We start from the raw sequence: 26,455 nt of genomic DNA on the forward strand, positions 1-26,455 counted from the left end.
TATAATCCCCTACCCTGCCTCCTTGAACCAGGGAAGGTGAGCCTTCATTTAAATATAGCGTTCTGTGCAAGCATTCACGGTGACGAAAACTCGCTTAGCAGAGTCATGTAAGAAACAAATGGGTTAGTGGCGCTTTAAAGTCTAACCCACATAGTATGGCATAGGATCTTGCTGATCTGGATCAGATGAACGAATCTGCCGTTTTAAGATCATGAGTGTGATGTAATGGACTTTGATCCATGAAATCTTTTGCTGTAATAAATTGGCTGGCCTTTAAGGTGCTGCTAGCTTGGGATAAGGGAGAAATCTTTTTCACTTCATATTTAAAGGTGTGCTTTCTTAAACAATATGCAAAACAATATTCACACACTTTTCTGAATTCTGCAATGAATTCCTCAACCATTGTTTACAAAAATGCATATACAGGTATATTATAAGGGGGAAATGCAATTCTCCTCCTCCTAAGCTGCTAGTGTGCAATGTATTACTTGCTATAAAGACGCATTATATTTGGGGAAATTGCTTTGCAGAAAAGTGTACGTTATTCAAAACTGCGCACAAAAATGTGTTTATTAGGAGAAATACGTGCCGAGATGCTGATGAATGTTCCTGAGGATTACAAAAGAACCCACAAATTGCAGTGGAAATGTGCAGAACTGGATTTAAGTTTGGGGAAATGAGAAACTGTGTGAACTGTAATTGACAGATCCCTCCATCCCTTACCACTAGCCCTTTTGTCGTTTGGGGTGGAAATGGTTGTATAATTATGATTATAATTATAATTATTTATTATTTATACCCCACCCACCTGGCTGGGTTCCCCCAGCCACTCTGGGCGGCTTCTAATAGAACATTAAAATACAATAATCTATTAAACATTAAAAGCTTCCCTAAACAGGGCTGCCTTCAGATGTCTTCTAAAAGTCTGGTAGTTGTTTTTCTCTTTGACATCTGATGGGAGGGTGTTCCACAGGGCGGGTGCCACTACCGAGAAGGCCCTCTGCCTGGTTCCCTGTAACTTGGCTTCTTGCAGCGAGGGAACCCTCAGAAGGCCTTTGGCACTGGACCTCAGTGTCCGGGCAGAACAATGGGGGTGGGGACGCTCCTTCAGGTATACTGGAATGAGGCCGTTTAGGGCTTTAAAGGTCAGCACCAACACTTTGAACTGTGCTCGGAAACGTATTGGGAGCCAATGCAGGTCTTTCGAGTATAAGTATCATTTCACCCAGTTTTGTTGTTTTACCCCAAACACCCTTTCGTGAAGTAACCACCTTGCTGGAGCAAAGCAGGTCTGGGTGGGAAACTGCCTGGGAACATCTTGTAAGCCTAGACAGCTCAGTTGGCGAGAGCATGGTGCTGATAACACCAAGGTTTCAGGTTCGATCCCCGTATGGGACAGCTGCATCTTCCTGCATCCCAGGGGGTTGGACTAGATGATCCCTTCCAACTCTACAATTCTATGATCTCAAAGCCACCCTGAGTTCCATCATGGAAAAGAGGCAGGTTATTAATGCAACACACATCAATAATGCTGCCCTGCCTCCCAGGTCTGCTGTGAATCTCTTGAGATCATTGCAGGCGTTTTGAATACTACGCATGCAAAGTGTTGTCATGTGGGGCAGACAGGCATCCTAATGGAGAAAGGACGTGACTTCCAAACTGTTCTGAACTCTCTTGTTTCTGAAATGTAAACACTAATGTTTTGGGCCGATGGGACCTTGCCCAAGCTGGGTGAAAAAAAAAAACAGGTTTCCTGGCCTGATCTACGGAACCTACAGGGCTTCCTGCTGCTCATTTTAATCAATGTGTATTTGTGCCCTTGGGAGGTAGCCAAGATCTACATGTTGATATTTGATCAGAGCATCGTGGGTGTGGCAGAGCCAGGCCAGAATGGCTGGCTCCTTGACATGGCCTCGATGGAAGAAGCTCCCTCCTCTCTCTCTCTGCCTCTGCTCACCCTCTCTCTCACCCAGTGCTTCTGTTTGTGCTTCCTTTCACCACATTGGCTTATGAGTTGCTGCCGAGCGTCCTCATTACCTGTAGAGTCAGCCCGACAGGAAACCTCAGCTAAACCAGGTCACCCTGTAGCATGTCCCCGTTTCCCAATTTCAGTTCTTCATTTAAAATAATTAAAAAAACAACCCCACGCACAAAATAAAAAACCTGTAGGTGGGGACGGGGCAGAGAAGCAAGGAAGGTGTGACTGTGCAGTAGCTGTCTGAAAGAGATGCGAGGAGGGGAATTCGCTCTGACGGGGAGTCGGCTGAGGTAGGTAAGTTTAAGCTCCTTTGGGGGGGCATTGCATGTTCTAAGGCGGCTAGGACTAAGCAGAAAGGCCTTCAAACTCTGAAAAGCTCTCCCTTTCATTTGAGATTACTTCCACCTGCTGTAAGACTGCCACCCTTCTCCCCCAGGAAGAGGCAACTCTGTGACACCTAAAATCCTGGATGCAGTGAGATGCCTTCACTCTATTTGCAGCGTTGAACTTGTGGTAATCGACGTGGGAACCTGCGGATGCTGTGGGCTCCTAGCTCCCATCAGTCCCAGCTAGGATGGCCCATGGTCAATAATATTGGGGGTTGTAGTTGGAGGTCACTCTGTGAGGCTCTTCTTGGTATATACCCTGTTTCCCCTATTTTAAGACGTAGTCATAAAATAAGCCATAGCAGGATTTTTAAGCATTCAAGGAATATAAGCCATACCCTGAAAATAAGACATAGTGATAGGCGCAGCAGCAATGCCGGCCGCAGCAGGAGGAGGAGGAAAAAAACCAAGATATCCCCTGAAAATAAGCCATAGTGGGTTTTTTTTTAATAGGAAAAATAAATATAAGATGGTGTCTTATTTTTGGAGAAACATGGTAGTGCTGGCCAGGCTTGTGGTGCTGCTGAGGGAGAGCAAATATTCCACAGTGTGGAATAGTAGTGGCCAGTGTGGTGTAGTGGTTAAGAGCGGTAGACTCCTAATCTGGGGAACCGGGTTCGTGTCTCCGCTCTTCCACATGCCGCAGCTGGGTGACCTTGGGCTAGTCACACTTCTCTGAAGTCTCTCAGCCCCACTCACCTCACAGAGGGTTTGTTGTGGGGGAGGAAGGGAAAGGAGAATGTTAGCCGCTTTGAGACTCCTTCGGGTAGTGATAAAGCGGGATATCAAATCCAGACTCCTCCTCCTCCTCCTCCTCCTCCTCCTCCTCCTCCTCCTCCTCCTCCTCCTCCTCCTCCTCTTCTTCTTCTTCTTCTTCTTCTTCTTCTTCTTCTTCTTCTTCTTCTTCTTCTTCTTCTTCTTCTTCTTCTTCTTCTTCTTCTTCTTCTTCTTCTTCTTCTTCTTCTTCTTCTCATGTGCCTGCTTGTGCACATTGACACAGGCAGGGCCGGATTTAGGTTTGATGAGGCCCTAAACTACTGAAGGTATTAATGGGGCCCTTTATATGTCCAGCTCTCCTTTGTCAACAACAAATGGTTGCTGTTTTTTTGTGTTGAATATATGCTATATGGTAATTTATGGACCTCATAGGTATCTAAAGCCATTTGCACATGTTGCCCTGCAACCAGTCCATGCAGAATGTAGGCACTCTATACTGTATCTAGAAATGAGCAAACCAGTGATATTTTAGGGAGCAGGTTAGCAGGCAGGGGCCATCACTTACATTATAGGAGCCTACACAACACAAAACACTGTTGCTGTATGTAGGTTTTATTTTATTTTATTTTTTATCTTGTATTTTGGAAATGTACATCCAGTTTCCTTTTCCTTTAATTTTTTTTGGGGGCCCCCACTCGTGGGGCCCTAAACTATAGCTTGTTTAGCTTATACGTAGATCCGGCACTGGACACAGGCATCCATTTTTGGAAACCCTGCTCTGTTTCGCTACTGGGGGAAACTCAACTTCGAATGTTAGTTGCGTACATAAATGGTTCAGACTGTGCCGGCAGGAATCCACCCGTGGGAAAATGTGCTGTGACTTTAGAGTAATCCAGTGACACAAAACTCTGTAATTTAATCGGGGCGGATTATTTGTTGTTTACTGTTGTAACAATTGCTTTCTCAATATGTATCTTCTGTACCATGAAAAATAAATGAAAACATTATTAAGAGAGAGAGAGAGAGAGAGAGAGAGAGAGAGAGAAGGAGCAGTTCTGACCTTGAAGCTTTAAAGAAGGATCTCAGATGACTTGATAGGTTTGCAACCAGGGAAAGATAAACTCTGCAAAACGAGGTGTGTTTATTGCAAAGGGAGCTTCGCAGTGGCTCCAAAATACAATTTTGTGTGTGTCTGTTGATGCTTTTCTTCTGAGAATGGGCTTTAGGAGAAGGTAGTCAGGGAGGGGAGAATGTGGGGGCAGTTATCTAAGAAGGATGATGGCTGACAAGAGGAACAAAGGTAGGAGAAGATCTGAGTGGTAGTTTGCAGGCTAGCTCCAAGCTTGCGCGGGGAGATTTGAGAAACGTGACCTTGAAGGAATATCTGCAGGAAGAATTCCCATTCAAAGCAAGCTGCTCCAACATCTGGAGAGAGAGAAAGAGCTGATCTGAAACGAAGCCCCCTCCCCTCTTTACTCATCTACCTTCCTTCTTTGTCGTCACCTCTCTTATATTGACAGCATATCTCCCCTCCTTCATCTTCCCTGTTTTCAGCTTGAATTTCAGTTTGTCTTAGCAATTTTTCACTCCAGTTAAATACTGTTTGTACACTATGCCTTTAAAGCACATTCGAAGCACATTCTCTCCCTCAAAGAATTCTGGGCACTGTAGTTTACCTTTCACAGAGTTAGAATCCCAGCAACCCTTAAGAAACTACCGTGCCCAGAATTCTTCGAGGGGAAATGTGCTTTGAATATACTTTAAAGGTACAGTTTGCATGCAGCCTGGGTTTCTAAAGTACAAAAAGTGATATACTCTTCATCCTTACCACTGGTGCTTAATTGACGTGCTTTGTGGCATACAGGCAGTGACCATTTTGCGTGTGTCCAATTTTGCGTGACCACCAAAGTGTGGTTCATTTTGGACCCAGAAGAGGGCACAATGGGGGGTGGGGCATAGGATGGACTTATGAGACATGTGCAGGGGCCATGTCTCCCCCACGCAATAGGGTCACTGCCTATATTCACACTTAATGAAACTACAGTGCCAATTTTCTGGTGGTTGACCGAAAAATGCACTCCCCAAAAAGCATCTTTAGCTCACTTTATTTGTCAGAGCCCTAAAGTTGGTTACTAGTTCCAAATTTCCAGTTCCTTATTTGCACAAAAACGTGAAATATAGCACAATCAAAAAACATTTTTTTAAAAAAAGAAGTAAAGTTTTCATGTCCCTGAATTCCCAAAGTAAACATTGTCGTTCAATATAAGCAATGTCCCCTTCGAGAACAACAGAAACTTCCTCCAGTCAAAACCTTTCATATGTGTGTGGTGCTGATGGCTCTCTGATGGATCTGTGTTTCAAACCTCTGTGCAGATAAGAGAACTGGGAACTACCAACAATCTTCAGGATCATTTCTTTGTGCCTGTTCTCAGCCGCAGAAGAAGCAAGGCAACACAAGCACCCCAGCTGTTCCCGATCTTGCAGGGTCCTTGCATTGCATAGGCAACCAGGTGACACTCTTTATCTTTTTAATATTTCACATCACAGAAATCCTGAGAAGTTGAGAGTGTTGCCCAACCACCTAGGCAACACAGGAACGCTCCCTTTCCCTTATTCCCCCGTGACAAGGGACACGGGTGGCGCTGTGGTCTAAACCAGGCATCCCCAAACTTCGGCCCTCCAGATGTTTTGGACTACAATCCCCATAATCCCTGACCACTGGTCCTCTTAGCTAGGGATCACGGGAGTTGTAGGCCAAAACATCTGGAGGGCCGCAGTTTGGGGATGCCTGGTCTAAACCACTGAGCCTCTTGGACTTGCTGATTGGAAGGTTGGCAGTTCTAATCCCCGCGACAGGGTGAGCTCCCGTTGCTCTGTCTCAGCTCCTGTCAACCTAGCACAGGCATCCCGAAACTGCGGCCCTCCAGATGTTTGGGCCTACAACTCCCATGATCCCTAGCTAACAGGACCAGTGGTCAGGGTTGATGGGAATTGTAGTCCAAAAACATCTGGAGGGCCGAAGTTTGGAGGTGCCTGACCTAGCAGTTCGAAAGCACGCCAGTGCATGTAGATAAATAGGTACCGCTGTGGTGGGAAGGTAAATGGCGTTTCCGTGTGCTCTTGTTTCTGTCACAGTGTCCCATTGCGCCAGAAGTGGTTTAGTCATGCTGACCACATGACCCAGAAAGCTGTCTGTGGACAAACGCCGGCTCCCTCGGCTTGAAAGCGAGATGAGCGCCACAACCCTAGTCGCCTTTGACTGGACTTAACCGTCCAGGGGTCCTTTACCTTTATCTTTACGGCAATGGGCAGATCTCTTACCTGGGTTGTGCCACAGTGCCTGAAAAGCAGCAGCAATGGGTTCCAGTAAGAGCTCGCCAAATCTCACGAGATCTCGGGCACTCAGCAAGGACTCTCAAGAGCTCTCTGGAACCCAGTGCTACTGCTTTGTGTACAGCAATGTGCAACCCAGGCAAGGGAGGCTTTGGCAGAGGTAATGGGGCAGAGGCAGGGTGCCAGTTCTTATTTTATCAGTTTCTTGTTTTGCCCAAAGGGGGATTGGCAGTGCTATTTTTCTAGAAGCCCTGGAACTCACCACAGATGCCTCCTGTGTTCTCTCATAAAGGCAACGGCACCCACCTTAGAGGTGCCGGAACTGAATTCTGGTGAGTTCCGGTTGAAAAAAATAGCCCTGGGGATTGGCTTCCATCTTCACAGGCCACAAATAGGTGAATTAAAAACTGGGGGGGGGGAATGGGAATAAGAAGCTGAAAGAGCCTAAATTGACAAGATTCAGCCATCTGTGGTTTCCCCAGCCACTTTGGGCGGCTTCCAACAGAAAAACAAAACACAATAATCTATTAAACATTAAAAAAATTCCTTCAGTAGCACCTTAAAGACCAACTAAGTTTTTATTTTGGTATGAGCTGTATAAATCTGTATAAATGACCAATAAATAAAAGAACTGGGCAGCAGGGGTGGACAGGTTCCTACAACCTAAGCCAGGGGTCAGCAAACTGTTTCAGCAGGGGGCCGATCCCAAACTGTTTCAGCAGAGGGCCGATCCACTGTCCCTCAGACCTTGTGGGGGGCCAGACTATATCTTGGAGGGGGGGGAATGAACGAATTCCTATGCCCCACAAATAACCCAGAGATGCATTTCAAATAAAAGGACACATTCTACTCATGTAAAAACACCAGGCAGGCCCCACAAATAACCCAGAGATGCATTTTAAATAAAAGGACACATTCTACTCATGTAAAAACACCAGGCAGGCACCACAAATAACCCAGAGATGCATTTTAAATAAAAGGACACATACTACTCATGTAGAAACACACTGATTCCCGGACCATCCACGGGCTGGATTGAGAAGGTGATTGGGCCGCATCCGGCCCCCGGGCCTTAGTTCGGGAACCCCTGATCTAAGCATTAGGCAGGGACATTCAGAGCCCACACAACACTTTACAAAACAGCTTTCCAAACTGTGTGTCATGACACATTAGTGTGTCATGTGTGCAGGCATGTCACGCGAACGCTCCTCACCGGGCTAGAAAGGAGTTAGTTTATACCTCTGGTTTGTCGGTAAAACTGAATTATCCTGTCGCGCAATGCTGCATGTCTAAAAAGTTTGTCACCAACATGAAAAGCTTGGGAAGGGAAGCTCTACTTTACAAGCAGCAGGATACGGTGGGCAGCACCCACCTTGCATTCCCTTGCATACTCTGCAGATGTGTTGTAAGGAATGAATGAAGTTTTGTTCTTGGGAATGAGCCTGGGGTGTAGGGTGGGCTTTAGCGCTGTAAGATAATAATAATAATAATAATAATAATAATAATAATAATAATAATAATAATTTATTATTTATACCCCGCCCATCTGGCCGGGTTTCCCCAGCCACTTTGGGCGGCTTCCAACAGAAAAACAAAACACAATAATCTATTAAACATTAAAAAAATTCCTTCAGTAGCACCTTAAAGACCAACTAAGTTTTTATTTTGGTATGAGCTTTTGTGTGCGGTCTTTAAGGTGCTACTGAAGGAATTTTTTTATTTTACTTCGACTCAGACCAACACGGCTACCTACCTGTAACCAACTATTAAACATTAAAAAGCCTCCCTGAACAGGGCTGCCTTCAGATGTCTTCTAAAAGTCTGGTAGTTGTTTTCCTTTTTGACATCTGTTGGGAGGGCGTTCCACAGGGCAGGCGCCACCACCGAGAAGGCCCTCTGCCTGGTTCCCTGCAACTTGGCTTCTCGCAACGAGGGAACCGCCAGAAGGCCCTTGGCGCTGGACCTCCGTGTCCAGGCAGAATGATGGGGGTGGAGATGCTCCTTCAGGTATACTGAACCGAGGCCATTTAGGGCATTACAGGTCAGCACCAACACTTTGAATTGTGCTTGAGTTAACATGTGACGGGGAGAGTGCTCTCGGTGGATTCATAGGTGGACGTAGCTAGGGATTTTGTTAGGGGGTGTGTGTGGCCTTTTTTGTGGGGCGGGGGCAGAACCTCAGTTTGCTATGTATTTTTTATTGCTTGGGGGCAGCTGCCCCTCCCTGCTCCCCCCTTGGTTAAGCCATAGCTGTCAAGTTCTCCTTTTTTTTAAAGGGATGTCAAGTTCTCCCCCCCCTTTTTAAGGGAAATTCTCTTATCCTGAATAGGCTTCCTCGTGAGAGAAGGTAAAACTTGACAGCTATGGTACGCCCATGTCCTAGTTGCCCTTTAACCCCTTACCCAGGGCTAGAAATGATTAAGCCGAGCTGGGCTGTGTTCCTCCTCTCAGAGAACCCTGCAAAGACATGGGGGCAGAAGGGGAAACAGTTTTGCAAGGCCGTCCCAACACCACCACCCAGCAGCTGCTGGAACAGCAGCAGCAGCCAAGGAATGCAGGCAGGCCAGACTGGTTAGGTTGGGGCAAGGCAGAGCAGGGAACGCAGAGACCGAGGGGTGGAGACTTCGCCTGCGGCTGCCTGGCCTAGGTGTGCTGAGATCTGACTCTTTGACTGTTTAACAACAGCCATGTTCCGGCCTAGCTGAGCTCCAGCCCGGCACTTCATGGGGAGGCCCACGCCGAGTGCCCTGCTGCTGCTGCATATCGCATTTTTCCTGAGCCTCTTGCATGCTGCACCCCGAAATTACCTGCCTCGTGCCCGCCCGCAGCTCCTCACCAACTTCGTAAGCATGTTTTTACTTTTACGGGCGCAATGATATTGTTTTTGGGGCAAGGGGGCGGGCAGTGGACGTTGCAGACCTGGTATGGTGCAGGAAGTTTAAGACGCAGGGGAACCCCAACATTTGAGCACCGAACCTTTATCGGTTGATGGGAAAGAGGGACATGGAAGAAAGCTGGGCACCCTTCTGCATGCCTGGCTGTTCCTTGCGCTCCCCGAAGCCGAGAGTTGCCCAGGCTGCTTTCTTATCTGTTTGTTTTTTTAATGCGGGTGACAGGAGAACGTCCTTCTTCCCTCCTCTGCTTCTTTATATGGATGTCTTGGAGGGTTTGGGGGAAGCATAAGGAGAGAGAATGCTGTTGTACGATGTATCTGCAAATGTGATCAGTCGGGGAACTGGAAAAGAGGCAGTGCGCTTAGTATTGTCAGGTTCATAGTCCGTTAACAATTGTGACAGCAAGGCAGGGTTGCAGTGCTCAGCAGAGCAACTGAAGTGAGGGCCTAACCGTGGTGGAAGTGCAGGATAGGGACCCTACAGTGGAGGACTCTCAGAAGAATCTGACAGTCGCCCTGCTCTTTGAGTCTCTGGTTGTTTTTTTCTCCCCCCGTTGTAGTACTGTAATCAGCTAAGTTGCCCTCACGGTTCAAATCAATGGACGTAACATAAGTTACGTCGATCTCTTTCTTTCCTTTCCTTTTATTTTTCAAATTTATGTAATCATCTGACAATCGTTCAGGAAAATCAACAAATCTGCGCTAGGAAATAAAATGGCTCCGGATCATAATATCCTGCAAGAAAATACACCTTAACATAAAATTCTCCTAAGAAACCCTCCAGACCTCCTTGAATTTTTTCCCATGGGAAGCAGTTCTTTTATTGTGGGGAGGGTAATCATATAAGTGACAACCAGCTTCCCCATAATTTATTTCCACATTCACTTGCAATTCTTGCTCTTAGTTGTTTCTGCCATTATAGCCAAATCCCGAACTTGTTAAGCCATTCGTTTCCACTTTTGAGCCATTAACATCCTTGCAGCTATTAACAATTGGGTGTATAGATCCTTACGTTCTTTATGATAGGTGTCAACTAATGTCAGTGGGTCTACTTTGAGTAAAACGTAGGGCTTTTCCACACTTGTGCTTGGCCCGCCGCTTTCCCCTGAGAAAACCCTCAGTTTATTGCTGAATCGGTCCAAACGCCAATGGATTGCTGTTTGTTCCAGTTCAGCAGTAAAGAGCATGTTTTCCTGGGGGGAAATCTGCCTAGAAAGCACAGAACAAGCAGAAAACCTTTCAGACCAAGGATTTCTGGATGTGGGACAAGCAAAGTGTGGATGAGCCATTAGTTGACTACCACCCCCTTATATTTCACAGAATCACAGAACTGTAGAGTTGGAAGGGACCACGAGGGGCATCTAGTCCAACCCCTGCAATGCAGGGTTTTTTTTTTGCCCAATATGGGGCTCGAATTCACGATGCTGGGATTAAGAGCTTCATGCTCTATCAACTGAGCTATGAAGTGCATTGCTTCCCCTCCCCTCCATAAATAGTTGCGGGAACTGTAGTTGACCCTTCAAAGAGCTACAGTTAGCCAGCACCCTTAACAAACTACAGTTCCTATGATTCTTTAGGGGAAGTCATGAGCTTTAAATGTGTGTAATGCAGCCTTAGCGATTCCCGTCTTGCTAAGATAAATGTGCACAGCTGGTGTGAATGCCGTGCTAAGGAACTGTTAGGAAAGGGACTGAAAATAAAACTCCCGATATCGTAATGCTGCCAACTTGTGTACCGTTCTGGTTGCCTCACCTCAAAAAGGATATTGTAGCACGGAAGACATTTCAGAAAAGGAAGATTCAGAAGAGACGAAAGGAAGTGTTTCTTCACACGGCACATGCTGAAGCTACGAAACTTCTTCCTACAAGATGTGAAGAGCTGATAGCCACCAACTTAGATGGCTTTAAGGGAGGATTAAACACGTATCAATCAGAGTAGAGCCATTAAAATGAATGGACCTAACTTAGTCATGCTCATTAATTTCAGTGGGTCTAAAACTTATTCGCATATCAGCCGCGAATGAAAGGAAAAAAACCCACATACTAAAACATTCCTTAAATGTCTTAATGCACTCACTCAAGTGAATGTAATCAGCGTTTCACATTATGGTAGACTAGGGATTATTCAGTTCACGAGTACATTTCTCCCTCCTTCTCACAAACTTTTGTGCAAAGCAACTGGCTCATTCCTTACGTTCCCCTTTCCAGTGGTATAGAGCGGTCACCTTTCTCGTGTGCCCTTAACATGCGACGGTCATCAGTTCTAATTGGGGATGTTTTAACCCATCATTTCTTATCCATAGTTTGTTTTCCTACCAGTTATACATCCCTTTGAGATTGTTTGGGCCCCCCCCTCACCCACCCCCTGTATGCCAGTATCCCTGTAGTTAACAGTGGTGCAGGACTAAATAGCAGTCTCACAGCTGATTCAGGAAGAGGGGGGTATACAGTGCTATTTTTCTAGAAAAAGAGGTGCCGAAACTCGCCACGAACACCTCCATTGTTCTCTTAGAATGGCAACGGCGCCCACCTGAGAGGTGCCGGAATGGAGTACATTTCAATTTAAACCCACGGCACCCCCTTCTCACCTGTAGGTGCACATATATGATGGAGTAACATTTCAGTGGTAGCCCATGGCTGCCTATTTGCCAGTGATTTATTGTCGCTGAGGTGTGAGGTGTTACACAATCAGAGCTCCCTGTCTTCCTCACCCCCAACGTGTGTGTGTGTGTGTGTGTGTGTGTGGATAGATAGATAGATAGATAGATAGATAGATAGATAGATAGATATATAGTGTGAGAGAGATCACCCTCATACACATGGAGAAAGCCACTTCTGTCGGGGCACAATAAGTATCCCTCCTCGGTGAGAATCGAATACGTGAGCATCAAAGACGGAGGCGGAAGCAGCTTGTAAATTGTCACTTTCCTGTGATAAGGATCACTTGTGGGTGACTAGACAGAGAAGTGTTAAAATCGTGGCTTATTCCACCCCGCCTTCCAAGCCACAAGTGACTTAAGATAGGATTGGGTGGGTGGGTGAACTAGTAGCTTCTGCGGACTCGTCGTTTATGTCAAGGCCGGCTCTACCATCAAGCAGAGTGAGGCAACTGCCTCAGGTAGCAGCTTTTGAGGATCACCAAAGGCAGCAAATTATGAGAGGCATTGGGAGCGGGGTTTAATGCTCATTTTTGCCTCACGTGCCAAAATACCTTGGGTATGCCACATCTTGACTTTTGCAAGAGGAGGGGGCCATTTGCTGTTCCAGTTCAGGCAGTGAAATGTTTTTGCTAGGCGGAGCTTTAGCGAGGCATTGAAACACATAGGCTTGGGTTGTGCACATATTTAAAACACCCTTTCCCACAAATGCTGGGAACTGTAGCTCTGTGAGAAGAAAACTACACTTCCCATAATTTTTTGGGGGGTGAAGTGCCTTGGCTTCGTTGCTGAACAAAAGCACCTGGGGAGTTTAGGAACTAACTCTTAAGGGGCCGAGGTCCCTTTGCCCTCCCAGAAAATATTTGAGAGGGCCACCCCCAAATTGATGGGCATTGCCATTCAAATGGTGTGTGTGCCGCATCTTGTGACCATTTTATTCAAGTTGGTAGCCCTGCTGGGGAGTAGCAGTAGCAAAGTGAGTTTTGTTTTGTTTATTAAATTTTATACCACCCTGCATCCGAAGCATAGCTGCCAAGTTCTCCCTTTTTTTAAGGGAAATTCCATTATGCTGAATAGGCTTCCTCGCGAGAAAAGGGAAAACTTGGCAGCTATGATCCGAAGATCTCAGGGTGGTTCACAGCATTAAAATACAAATTAAAAAAACAAAGTACACAATAAAAACAAGAATACAAACAAAACAAAACAAAACAATAGCCCCCCCTTCCCACAAAGACATTTCAAAGGACATATTATTTCATATAATCATAGAATCGTAGAGTTGGTAGAGACCACAAGGGCCATCCAGTCCAACCCCCTGCCGAGCAGGAAACACCATCAAAGCATTCTTGACATATGCCTGTCAAGCCTCCGCTTAAAGACCTCCAAAGAAGGAGACTCCACCACACTCCTTGGTAGCAAATTCCACTGCCGAACAGCTCTTACTGTCAGGAAGTTCTTCCTAATGTTTAGGTGGAATCTTCTTTCTTGAAGTTTGAATCCATTGCTCCGTGTCCGCTTCTCTGGAGCAGCAGAAAACAACCAAAAACAAAACAAATTTCATTAACCAAAGTGCTATCTCACCGGACGCCAGCACATTCACAAGGTTACTGAAAGCCATATATTCTGGCTTAGTGTGATGCATGAACCAGACCGGTGATATCTTCATAAATGAAATGCATGTTGTGTGAAGAACTACAGTGGAACCTCGGTTGTCGAACGTAATCCGTTCTGGAAGACCGTTTGACTTCCGAGATGTTCGACAACCGAGGCACAAAGGGCTGTCGGCAAATTTCAATTGAGAAAATTGAGAAACGCACCTTGGAAGCCGTTTGATTTCCGAGGCGCGTTCGAAAACGGAAGCAATTACTTCCGGGTTTTCGGCGTTCCACTTCCAAAACATTTGGCTTCCGAGATGCTAGAAAACCGAGGTTCCACTGTACTTTCTTTACCTCTCAGCTTCCTTGGACTAGCAAACATTTGTGGACCCTGCCTGTCTGTTTTGCTTCCAGCAAATATGCTCCTGCCTTGGATTGCAGGGAGAGATACGGATTCCACTTTACCCCACTGAACCTTTCTTTCTCTCGTTTCTTTTTTCCCAGAAATGCTGGAACGCTAGTGGTGAGTAAGAAAACCAGTGTCCCTGTGCTGCTGCTTGTGTGGCGACTATGATTGCAGTAGGGAACCATGGACATTTTTGGGGGGTGGAAATTGAAGAGAAAAGATTTTGGAACACCTAAACTCCAGGATGTTAATAATAATAATTAAGGAAGGGTCATAGTGTTGCAGAATATAACAATGGGTCCCTCCAGGCAACGTGTTTATTGAGCATTCATTGTGATTTGTTTGCACAGAGGTTAGATTACATCCCATCTTTTCTGAGCAATCATTCTGATATGTTTGCATGGTGCTTATATGACAATGTGCATTTGATTGATTAACTGATCTCATAAAAATTATAAACCGCTTGATGGTAGGGGGAAAAAAACACCTTAAAGTGGTTTACCAAAAAGGTAAAGCAATAAAATTATCTCTGAAAAGTTTGCAACCACAATTTAAAACATACAGAAAGTTAAAACCGTGATAGAATGTTGTTGTTGTTGTTGTTTAGTCGTTTAGTCGTGTCCGACTCTTCGTGACCCCATGGACCATAGCACGCCAGGCACTCCTGTCTTCCACTGCCTCCCACAGTTTGGTCAGACTCATGTTGGTAGCTTCGAGAACACTGTCCAACCATCTCGTCCTCTGTCATCCCCTTCTCCTAGTGCCCTCCATCTTTCCCAACATCAGGGTCTTTTCCAGGGAGTCTTGTCTTCTCATGAGGTGGCCAAAGTATTGAAGCCTCAGCTTCAGGATCTGTACTTCCAGTGAGCACTCAGGGCTGATTTCCTTCAGAATGGATAGGTTTGATCTTCTTGCAGTCCATGGGACTCTCAAGAGTCTTCTCCAGCACCAGAATTCAAAAGCATCAATCCTTCGGCGATTAGCCTTCTTTATGGTCCAGCTCTCACTTCCATACATCACTACTGGGAAAACCATAGCTTTAACTATACGGACCTTTGATAGAATAGGTTGAAGCAAATTAAGACTTCTGCAAGCGTTCTAAACATCTGTGTAGGCTGCTTTAGTCCTGTGTTCTTCCTGAATTGTTTGTGTGGTACTTAGATGTCTCCTCATCAGTGATTTGTTCATCCTACACTTTTCAATGCATTTCCCCATCGCTAATCCAAACCTCCCAAAAATCCTGTTTTGTTTCTTAAATCTGGATTTGTTGCTCTAGGGTGACACGTGCTTCAATCTGCTTTAATTGTAACCGAATCGCTCCCACAAAATACTGACAGCCCGGAGGTGCCCAAAGGCTCAGTGCAGGCTAGTTTATTAAAAGTGTCACAAAGGTGTGACGGTACATGCTTGAATGTTCCCCCGTGGGGAGTGGAAACCTGTGCACATAGAAAAATAGTGTGTCAGGGAGAAGTCTCAACTGAATCCTCCACCCTGACATACTAGTTTTCTAGGTGTATGGAGTCCTTTGTGAGTTCAGGGCCTGCCACCCACTTGAAGATAAGAAAGGCATGAGGACACAATGTATTTAAGTTGATGGGCTAAAAAAGGCCACAGCTTTTATTGGTTATGCAGGCATCCCCAAACTGCGGCCCTCCAAATGTTTTGGCCTACAACTCCCATGATCCCTAGCTAACAGGACTAGTGGTCAGGGATGATGGGAATTGAAGTCCAAAACATCTGGAGGGCCGAAGTTTGGGGATGCCTGGGTTACAGTATATAGCATGTGAGAGGTATTCGCTTAGGCATTGGATCAAACAAACTATCCCTGATCCGATGAAATCCGAAGCGCAGTGAGGGCTCAGCACTGCCACGGCCGTTTAAGTGCAGCTAAACCCCGCCCCCGAGCCTGCCCGATTGGCTGGCTGCAGGGGGTGTGGCGTGGCAGCTGGGACAGCTGATGCAGGGGGCTGAAATGCCGCGGGAACCAGCTCGCACTCACAACTCCTCCCCCCTGGAAGGAGAAGAGGCTTTGCAGGAACCTTACAGAGGGGAAAGGGGAGACAGGCTAATGGCTTTTGAGTTGGAGGAGATGGCAAGTGCTGGCAAGTGTGCTTATAGCTGGCTGGAGTACTAGGACTATAATTCAGATTTCCAGAGAAGACCCATGCTAAATCTATTGCAACAAAAATGACAGAAGTTAGTTCATAGCACTTTAAACCCTAAGGGACCCCCCAGACGGGTGGGGTTTTTTTGCAGGTGTGTAACAGCTATGCCTGTTGTCTTTGTCCATGGAGTTTTCTTGGCAAAATACTGGAGTGGTTTGCCAGTTCCTTCTCCAGGTGGACCACATTTACTCTGAACTCTCAGCTATGACCTGTCCGTCTTGGGTGGCCCTGCACAGCATAGCTCATAGCTTCTCTGAGTTATTTAAGCCCCTGCGCCACGACAAGGCTGAGATCCATGAAGGAGGTCTGTATAGTTAAAGCTATGGTTTTCCCAGTAGTGATATATGGAAGTGAGAGCTGGACCATAAAAAAGGCTGATCGCCGAAGAATTGATGCTTTGGTATTATGGTGCTGGAGGAGACCCTTGGGAGTCCCATGGACTGCAAGAAGATCAAACCTATCCATTCTGAAGGAAATCAGCCCTGAGTGCTCACTGGAAGGACAGATCCTGAAGCTGAGGCTCCAATACTTTGGCCACCTCATGAGAAGAGAAGACTCCCTGGAAAAGACCCTGGTGCTGGGAAAGATGGAGGGCACAAGGAGAAGGGGACGACAGAAGACGAGATGGTTGGACAGTGTTCTCGAAGCAGTGGAAGACAGGAGTGCCTGGCGTGCTCTGGTCCATGGGGTCACGAAGAGTCGGGCACGACTAAACGACTAAACAACAACAACAGCTATGCATTCTGCAATATGTCATAGACAGAATAACAGTGCATTAATGGCGGATTTATACTGGGCTGCCCACACGTCATTCCTCTTGGCTGGTTGTTCCAAGGTGCTTCTCCAGCGTTATCCCATAATTGCATTATTGTTCTTTTCTGCAGTGTATGGTGCCCTGCCTCGGCCCAAATTCCGATGCCAGCGGAAGCTGCAGGAAGACCTATCCCTGCGTGTGCCCAGCCTTAGCCTTAGCCCAGTTCAGTTGTTCCGCAAGGGCCAGACCCAGATGTGTGTGCGTGTTCGCTTGGCTTTGAACGCTACAGGTATGATGTGGGAGAAGGCAGGGTGGGCCAGGGCCTGATCCAGCCGGGGTTCTTACATCAGTTGTGGCAAGGAAGAAGATTACAATTAATATTTTTATTGAAGTGTTCTCATGATGCAATAAGGGAACAAGTTTGTTTTCTCCTCTGCAGTGTAGGATTCAAACCAATGTCTTCAAATTACAAAAAAGTAGATTCCATCTAAACTTCAGGGGGGAAACTTTCTGACAGTAACAGCTGTACAGTGGTACCTCGACTTCCGAATGCCTCGACTTCCGAAGCTTTCAACTTACGAAGTCGGCAAACCCGGAAGTCTTTTTTGCCGCGTGCGCATTCTGCGCCTGCGCAGAAGCGGCACACACGGTCTGCACAAAGTGCAAAATCGCGCTTTGCGCATGCGCAAAATGGACACTTCGACATCCGAAGGTTTCGACTTACGAAGAGTGCCGCGGAACGGATTGCCTTCGTAAATCGAGGCACCACTGTACGATGGTGGAACGGTCTCCCTCTGGAAATTGTGGACTCTCCTTCCTTGGAGTTTTTTAAGCAGAGGCTGGATGGCCATCTGTCATGGAAGATCTAGTTGAGATTCCTGCATAGCTGGGGGTTGAGCCAGATGACCGTTTGGGTTCTTCCCAACTCTACGGTTCTGTGATTCTAGCTCCCAAGCTTTGATTAAATTCTAGCACCTATTGGGACCAGGAATTTAGGGGACCCTGGCACCCACAAACTCATAACAATATGATGCACTTGCTTAGCAAACCCACAAATGCACAGCATGCACACCGCCTTGTAAGTACCAGGAGAGGTAGACTGCTTCTACTGCTTGGAAACTGCCGTATTAAGTGGGTTACAAATTATTCAATTAAAGTGATAAATAATACCAGGATTGAATGAATATTTGTGTTGCCTTGGGCTGCCTGTCTCTCCCCTTGGCACTATTCTCTCTCTTCTTCTTCCTGACCTTAGGCATTAAAGGACTGGAGCTGCATTTCCTGCTTTTAGGTTCTAATCGCTCTGGCTGGCTTCAGATCTTCAGAGGAGCAGGCGCTGGAACCTTGGTTAGTTATCACCCTTCCTATGGGGAGGCTTCTCTCCCGCCACTCAACAGGATGTAGCTGCCTTCTGTTTATTAGCTGTAGGAAAGGCCGAAATTCCTCTGATTAAGTTCTCCTTTATCTCCATGTTGGGAAAAGCTTCAGGACATCTGCCTTGCCAGCACAGGAGTTCTGTGCCAGGAAAGAAAGGTGGAAACATACACACAACAACCCCCTTTTTGACTGTTGCATTGGGAAACGGCCAGTCTTCGTACATTCCTCATTCATAGTGGTGCCTTTCAACAGCAGGGCATACATCTTTGCAAAATGTAGGCGCAACGTGTAATTTTCTGGGAACCTAAATTCTTGGGGCGGGTGGGAGTTGTAGTACGGTAACCTCTGGAGGGTCACAGATTCCTCAACTTTGGCCTCAGTTTTAGAAATGGCGGGAACTTGGCTGTGCTTCCCAGTCCCCCATCGTTTGATGGTCCTGGCAATGTACCAGACACCGCGTTTATTTTGTGTTCTAACGGATGTCTGTGTCCTGAAGTAGAAAAAGTGCAGAGGACAGGACTGAACCCTAAAAAACTTGCTTTCAGTGCTCAACTCAACTCCTTGTAAATTCATAATGAATGGGGATGTCCTTGAGCTTGTGCAGAGTGAGGACCTGTTGGGTGACTGCAACAAGCACACGTGCTCTCCTAGGTTTAGGGATCATTGTGTCCTTGAGTTTCAGGCAGACTTGAGGAATGGCGCCCCATCTCTTACGAGCGAGGCCTGTGGGAAAATACTGTGTGGAAGTACAGTGGTACCTTGGTTTAAGAACAGCTTAGTTTATTAACAACTTGGATTAAGAACGCTGCGAACCCGGAAGTAGGTGTTTTGCTTTGTGAACTTTGCCTTGGAAGCAGAACATGTTCCGCTTCCTGTTGAGTGTGTTCCATTTGTAAATTGAGTCCCCCGCTGCTATGGGAAAATATGCCTTGGTCTAAGAACGCTTTGGTTTAAGAACGGACTTCCGGAACGGATTAAGTTCATAAACCAAGGTACTACTGTACTTCCTTTCGACAATTAACAGATGGAGAAGACTTGGGAATTAACATAATTTGCTTCAACCTTTTAAGGTTAAATTCATGAGGGCTTTTTTTTTTTTCAAATTGAAAGCTGGTATGTTCAAGACCCTGCACAAGTCACTGGATTTCATGTTCAGGGGTTTGAATGTACCGGTATATGAGCAGTGCTTTCTTTGTGGCTGTAGTGACTGATACGGAATACCATCACCTCTCCTTTTTTTTTTTTGCTGTGCATGGCAGCCATTTTGTACTCACAACTGCCGCTCCATTGCCAAGATATGCATGGTGACACCTCATACCCCCCCAAAAGCACTGGATGTGATGATGCAGTAGAGTATGAAGTCTGGCTTGTACGTTTTGTGGACTTGCTGTTTAAGATATTAACCAAATCATCGCTTACAGAACAATAGTGTTACAGCCCCACTAGTTACGGGGTTACTCCAGCTTGGGGCAGGCCGAGATTCCAGCATGATTTACAAGCAGGGGTTATGGGTGAGCACAATTCTCACTGTGGCATTCCCTTCTCCAGTGGCAGGTGCTATTTGACTGTTTCCCAGCAGAGAGTGGCCACCGGGTGCTTGTTTCACTGGAAACCATTCCTGGCGGGATGCTGAGCATCAACGAAAGCCTTTTCATCCCTAACAACCAATTAGGTAAGACATGGCTAGAATACACATAGCAGGCTCTCCAATCAGGGAGAGCATGTGTTGCGGAAGGGATAACAGGACACCCCCTGGGTTGCTGGGCAGATTATGCTACAGGGGCCTGGGGGGATGGGGCAGTTTGTAGCTGGTGGGGGGAGTTATTGTTGCAAGTTAATGATTGATAGCGTTAGCCATTATAAATTCCTGCGCGTGGAATTTGGTTTCACTTTTGCTAAGAGCAACGGATCTCCTGCCTGCCCACCATAGCTGCCCAATTCCGGCCTGAGAAATAAGGGACTGGACCGGAAGTAGCAGACCGGAAGTAGCGCTGCCGCCATTTTGGAACTGGGCGGAGCATGCTCAGAAGCTACTTTTGATGCTGCTCTGCCCTGTTCCAAAATAGCCGCCGCACCAGAAGTCACGCTGCAGCCATTTTGGAACTGGGCAAAGCAGCACCAAAAGTCGCTTCTGAGCATGCTCCGCCCAGTTCCAAAATGGCCGCCACGCCAGACTAAACTGGGAAAAAACAAAAAACAGCTGGAAAAACGGGGGTTTCCCGGGGAATACGGGAGACTTGGCAGCTATGCCGCCCACCCTCTTTTAAGGGCCTTTTGCGATTGATATCAAGGGCGTAGCCAGGATCAAAACTAGGGGGGGGCAAGCCATGATCATTCAGGGGCGGGGCCACAAAGTGGGAACGTGGGCGGGGCTACAGGGCCAGCTGGCCTGACGACATCGTGGTGGCGGCAGCGGCGGCAGCGGCCACCTTGTGCTTCTGGGGCTGGCAACGGCGGCGGCTACCCTGCTTGGCTGGAGAGGACGGGAGGGTCGGGCAGGCAAGAGGGGGTGACAGGGTGGGCGAGGGCAAGGCAAGGCACGGCCGCAGTCACGACGGCTCCGAGGCGTTGCTGCATATCAGCATAATATTTCAACCATGTTGTGGGTTCAAGCCCCACCTTAGGAAAAAATTCCTGCATTGCAGGGGGTTGGACTAGATGACCCTTGTGGTCCCTTCCGACTACAATTCTATGATTCTATTGATATATTGCCATAGCATATGCATCATTCTGCTTTCTTGAATTGTCCTACTCCTAGGCATAGCAGCCAACTCCTAGAGGCCTAGGTGCCTCCCCCCCCCCCAATTACTAGTAAATACCGTATGTGAAAGAGTCATCCCCCCCATGTTGATGGGCTTTCTATGTGGGGCTTATCTGCCCCCCCCATATTTTATTAAGAATGGAAGAGGGAGGGAAGGAAGGAAGGAAGAAATAGAGAGAGGGATAACTCATATTTGTGGGTGCCTCTGGGTGACGCTGTGATGCTGGAACTCTGCAGCAAGAGGACGGGAGGGTCGGGCAGGCGAGAGGGGGTGGCAGGGCGGGTGAGGGCGTGGGAAGGCACAGCGCAGTCACGACAGCTCTGAGGCGTTGCTGCATATCAGCATAATATTTCAACCATGTTTTGGGTTCAAGCCCCACCTTGGGGAAAAAATCCTGCATTGCAGGGGGTTGGACTAGATGACCCTTGTGGTCCCTTCCGACTACAATTCTATGATTCCATTGATATATTACCATAGCATATGCATCATTCTGCTTTCTTGAATTGTCCTACTCCTAGGCATAGCAGCCAAATCCTAGAGGCCTAGGTGCCTCCCCCCCCCCAATTACTGGTAAATACCGTATTTGAAAGAGTCACCCCCCCATTTTGATGGGCTTTCTATGTGGGGCTTATCTGCCCCCCCCCCAGTATTTTATTAAGGATGGAAGAGGGAGGGAAGGAAGGAATAATAGAGAGAGGGATACCTCATATTTGTGGGTGCCTCTGGTGATGCTGTGAAGCTGGAACTCTGCAGCAAGAGGATGGGAGGGTTGGGCAGGGGAGAGGGGGTGGCAGGGCAGGCGAGGGCGAGGCAAGACAGGGCCGCAGTCTCGATGGCTCCGAGGCGTTGCTGCATATCAGCATAATATTTCAACCATGTTGTGGGTTCAAGCCCCACATTGGGGAAAAATTCCTGCATTGCAGGGGGTTGGACTAGATGACCCTTGTGGTCCCTTCCGACTACAATTCCATGATTCTATTGATATATTACCATAGCATATGCATGATTCTGCTTTCTTGAATTGTCCTAGGCATAGCAGCCAACTCCTAGAGGCCTAGGTGCCTCCCCCCCCCCAAAAAAAAATTACTGGTAAATACTGTATTTTAAAGAGTCCCCCCCCATGTTGATGGGCTTTCTATGTGGGGCTTATCTGCCCCCCCCCAGTATTTTATTGAGGATGGAAGAGGGAGGAAAGGAAGGAAGAAATAGAGAGAGGGATAACTCACATTTGTGGGTGCCTCTGGGTGACGCTGTGATGCTAGAACTCTGCAGCAAGAGGAAGATACCAGTACACCTGTACAGGAGCCTTGTAAGCAGCTTTCTCTCTGCTTGATTTACAGCAGGCACATCCAACAGGTAGATTGTGATCTACCAGTAGATCACTGGATGTCTGTGGTAGATCACTGCTAGATCACTGGCACCCCTAAAAAAAGCTCACCCAAATTTTTCCTCCTCCCTAAAAAAAGCTGAACTATGACCTGAAGCCCTAAACAAAAATGGGCCTCCCTCCCTCCTAAAAGAAGCTCAACAAGTTTGACCTAAACCCCCCAAAACAGGGCTTCCCTTCCTTAAAAAAACTCAACAGCTTTGACCTGAACCCCCCAAAAGGGGGTAGATCACTCCCAGTTTTTAACTCTGTGAGTAGATCAGAGTCTCTGATTTACAGTATACAGATGCAGGAGGAGGGGCAGACTGGAACACCAATGCTTTTTATAAACATCACTGTGTCTATCAAAGCTACAGCCCCCCCCCCTTCTTATTCACTTCCTTTTAGCCTTGCAGGGCCACCTTAGTCAAATTGAATCCTCTGCACCCTCATTAAATCGCCAATAGAACTGTTAATGCGATCCCTGAATGCCCATTAACAACTCCCACTGAATAACAATAGGGTGAATAGGGTGGACCTTGCCTGAAGGGATATTCTGCTCCATTGTCTTAACTGCTTAAGTACTGGTAGCCACTTTGCTTTATTTATTTGATGTGTTTTTGTTACAGCTGTGTTCCCGCCCCCAGCAAGTGGAGAGCTGCTCTTGCTAAAGCAAAGCCCTTTCCACTTCAGTTTTTGGAGGGGCAAAGTATTGGTTATGGTCTGTAAAATACAATAATTTTTTGCTTCTAGGGGGGGCAGCTGCCCCCTCCTGCCCCCCCCTGTCTACACCCATGATTGATATTGCTATGCCTGTCATGGGGTTGCCTGCTTTGGGGCAGGGGCCCGGTAGGAATTTTGTCCATTTGGCTGATTGGCTGTTGTCATTTGGTTTTTGCCTACTGCGTAACAAATCGTCACAACTTGTAAGGTTGGCGGTTAGGCATTGGTTAAAAAATTGGTTGGTGGAGGGGTATGGAAAGGCTGTGCCTACCCCTCAAAACTGCTGCTGCTTATAGGGGTATTCCGTTAAAGGAATCCCGGGGCTCGACGGGCTCTCATCTGTACTCCCACATGGGGCTAGGGCCATGCAAGAGCAAATGCCTCAGGGAATATTCGGGGAGAGGGGAAGGGTCTGATAAACAGCTCCAACCTCTCTCAGGGGGTGTTTACCTATTACTTCCCTAGATGGGTAGGGATGACAGATCTGTCCCAGGGCGGGGGACAGATGGATGAACCAATGCCTAAGCAACCACTCACAATTGGTTGTATTTTAAATAAAGTTGTGGCCAAAATAACGCCAAAAACCTTAAACATAATTGATATGTGATGTGTGAATTATTGGGGGGGGGTGGCCTGTGACCTCGACACGCAAAGCCTGGCCTACTGCCATTGCTGAGGCGCCTGGAATTCTGTGCCTAGAAAATCTTCAAATTCTGCGCTGGGGGAAAATGGTGCTCAGTAAACACTGGCCATAGATGGTATTCAAAGTGCCCTCCTTGGCATTCCAGAATTATTCTGTAACCAATGCAGAAGGGAGAGAGGCCAAGGTCTTCTTAGGTGAGCATAATATATTTCTCTAACTTGCACATGCAAGAATTTAATCCTATATCAAAGTACACACAATGGCTGATAGCCAATAGAATATGCAATAAAAGCAGGATAATCCTTTGTGGCTTTGCAAGATTTCCATACCAACGCCATGTGTTACCTCACATACACAAAGCCTGAAACTGAAACACATCAGTTGTTGCTGCTGCAGCAGCAGCATTCCAAATGTCCTACTCCAGATTGGGTTTTCTCCTCTGCCACAGCCTGCTTTTCCTTCCCCAGAAGTTCCAGAGTTCCACCACAGATGGATGCCAGCAGCACGGGCTATTGAGGTTTCTGTCACGAAGGGCCCTGACATCACGGTACGCCTCTGCCACCAGCTGGCTCTGGAGTGTGAGGAACTGCGCCAGCCTTTCCACCAGCAGGTGAGACCTTGGAGGGGGAGGATGCAGAGGAGGAACAGAAATGGACCCATCTAAAAGAAGATAAAAGTCCCTACCAGAGAAGAATGTTGATGGATTATGCCAAAATGGCTAAAATGACACCGGAAGAAGCCAAAATCAGGAAGACTAAAATTTTAATAAGGAATGGGGGGAAATTAGGAGAAGGGGATGACAGAGGACGAGATGGTTGGACAGTGTTCTCGAAGCTACAAACATGAGTTTGACCAAACTGCGGGAGGCAGTGCAAGACAGGAGTGCCTGGCGTGCTATGGTCCATGGGGTCACAAAGAGTCGGACATGACTAAACAACAACAACAACAAACAGTTAAAATCATTAGTAGGATTGGAATATCACTTGTAGTTTAATGGTGAATTTTGGACACGTGGAGATGTAAAAGATTTGGATCATCATAAAAGATGCGGGAGGAAATGATTAACAATAGGACCCAGAAAGGGGAGGAGGGAAGTCCAAGAGATTCCTTGGAATCTTGTTTTTATGTTTGATATATGACAGTAAAATTTTAATCTGAAAGACCAAATAAATTTAGAAAGAAGGGAGGAAAAGAAAGAATAGAAATGGACCTATCATAGGAAGGAAGAGCTAGGAGGTGGTTGCTTCCTGTACAAACAATAAAATAATGGGGTGGGGGGGAGGAAAAGGCAGGACAAACAGGCTGGAGGGACATGAAGGGGAATGTGTGGGTTGAGTAAGAAGAATTACAAATTTATATTCTGTGCCAGAGCCTCAATGTTATGACCCTGTTCTCCTCTTCCCAGGTTCCGGTCTCCAAGCATCACCCTGCTCTGCTGCGGTATGAGTTCCTGCTCCCATGCTTATGTATCGAGGTGCGTGTACATCATGCCCACCGTCCCAACACTTTTCAGTGGGAGGAGAAAATAGAGACAGGTCTCCCTTGTGGGTGGGTGCACAAACAGAACTGGGAGTGGGGAAGGAGGATTAAAATAGCCTTCTGCCACCTGGTTCCCTCTGACTGCTTTGGACTGTAACTCCCACCAGCTGTTGTTGTCCAACACAACTGGAGAGCACCAAGTTGGGGAAGGCTGGAGGAGAGGAACCTGAGCTGAGGCTTACTTCTGTGGCTCAGTCTTTCGCTTAGGTTTGTGGGTGGCTGTGTCTTTAAGATTCTGAGAGCTCCACCCACCCACACCAGGCCCTCTACAGAAAGCAGCCATGTGGCCAGGGCTGGGCAGGGGACAGAACATCCAAGAATGTTTCCAGATGGGTGTTGATTGCGGGATGGTTGCTCCTCATGAATGCAATTTTTGCAGCTTTGTTGGCATCAAATTCCAGTCCATCATTCCCCACCACCATACCTGCCAAGTTGCTGTCGGAGAAATAAGGGACCGGGCGGAAGTAGCAGACTGGAAGTAGCGCTGCCGCCATTTTTGGAACTGGGCGAAGCATGCTCAGAAGTGACTTTTGATGCTGCTATGCCCAGTTCCAAAATGGCCGCCGCGCCAGAAGTCGCACTGCAGCCATTTTGGAACTGGGCAGAGCAGCATGAAAAGTCGCTTCTGAGCATGCTCCGTCCAGTTCCAAAATGGCTGCCGCGCAAGAATAAACCAGGAAAAAACAAAAAAAATCTGTTTTTTCAGCTAGGAACAGCTGGAAAAATGGGGATTTCCCGGGGAATACGGGAGACTTGGCAGCTATGCCCACCACCACCAATTCCATCCAGATTTTGTAGCCTTTTTCAGCGCGGGGGTGGAAGTCCTGTTTCGCAAGGCCTGTGCGTCAAAGGGTAATGCATCAGCCCTGATAAGACCAGCCATTCTGTCTCCCTTTGCAACTGGCAAGGCCACCCATCTAGCTTCCTTGCAACCTGATAAGGTCAAGCATCCTGTCTTTAGTTTGTGTTATGCTTTTGGGCTAATGGCTCTTCAAGAGAGAAGGAAGGAAAGAATGTGGGGCCTAGTAATGTGGGGCCTAGTTTGGGTAAACTGCACAATCAGAGATGGGTCACCTCTTCCTTCAATTTGACTTGTTTGTGAATGACCCATTCATAGCTGTCAAGTTTTCCCTTTTCTCACGAGGAAGCCTATTCAGCATAA

At 47.0% G+C, this 26,455-nt stretch overlaps 1 protein-coding gene across 6 annotated transcripts in view; it reads left to right on the top strand.

Annotated features, from left to right (window-relative positions):
- Positions 1-26,455, top strand: part of IL17RE (interleukin 17 receptor E) — a 58,244-nt gene that overhangs the window by 12,104 nt on the left and 19,685 nt on the right. Inside the window, exons 1-9 of one of the 6 annotated variants that reach the window (XM_060271253.1) lie at positions 1,032-2,272; positions 5,455-5,591; positions 9,100-9,257; positions 14,063-14,081; positions 17,014-17,172; positions 18,139-18,230; positions 19,809-19,932; positions 24,222-24,364; positions 25,160-25,228. In XM_060271253.1, the coding sequence (XP_060127236.1) occupies positions 9,138-9,257; positions 14,063-14,081; positions 17,014-17,172; positions 18,139-18,230; positions 19,809-19,932; positions 24,222-24,364; positions 25,160-25,228 (726 nt within the window). In that variant the 5' untranslated portion in view covers positions 1,032-2,272; positions 5,455-5,591; positions 9,100-9,137. Of the gene's footprint in view, positions 1-1,031; positions 2,273-5,454; positions 5,592-8,723; positions 9,258-14,062; positions 14,082-16,778; positions 17,173-18,138; positions 18,231-19,808; positions 19,933-24,221; positions 24,365-25,159; positions 25,229-26,455 lie in introns of those variants that run through there. The other 5 variants (XM_060271252.1, XM_060271254.1, XM_060271255.1 and 2 more) reach the window with 5 other exon arrangements.

The sequence above is a fragment of the Zootoca vivipara genome, chromosome 2 (assembly GCF_963506605.1).
Source record: "Zootoca vivipara chromosome 2, rZooViv1.1, whole genome shotgun sequence".
Lineage (NCBI taxonomy): Eukaryota > Metazoa > Chordata > Lepidosauria > Squamata > Lacertidae > Zootoca > Zootoca vivipara.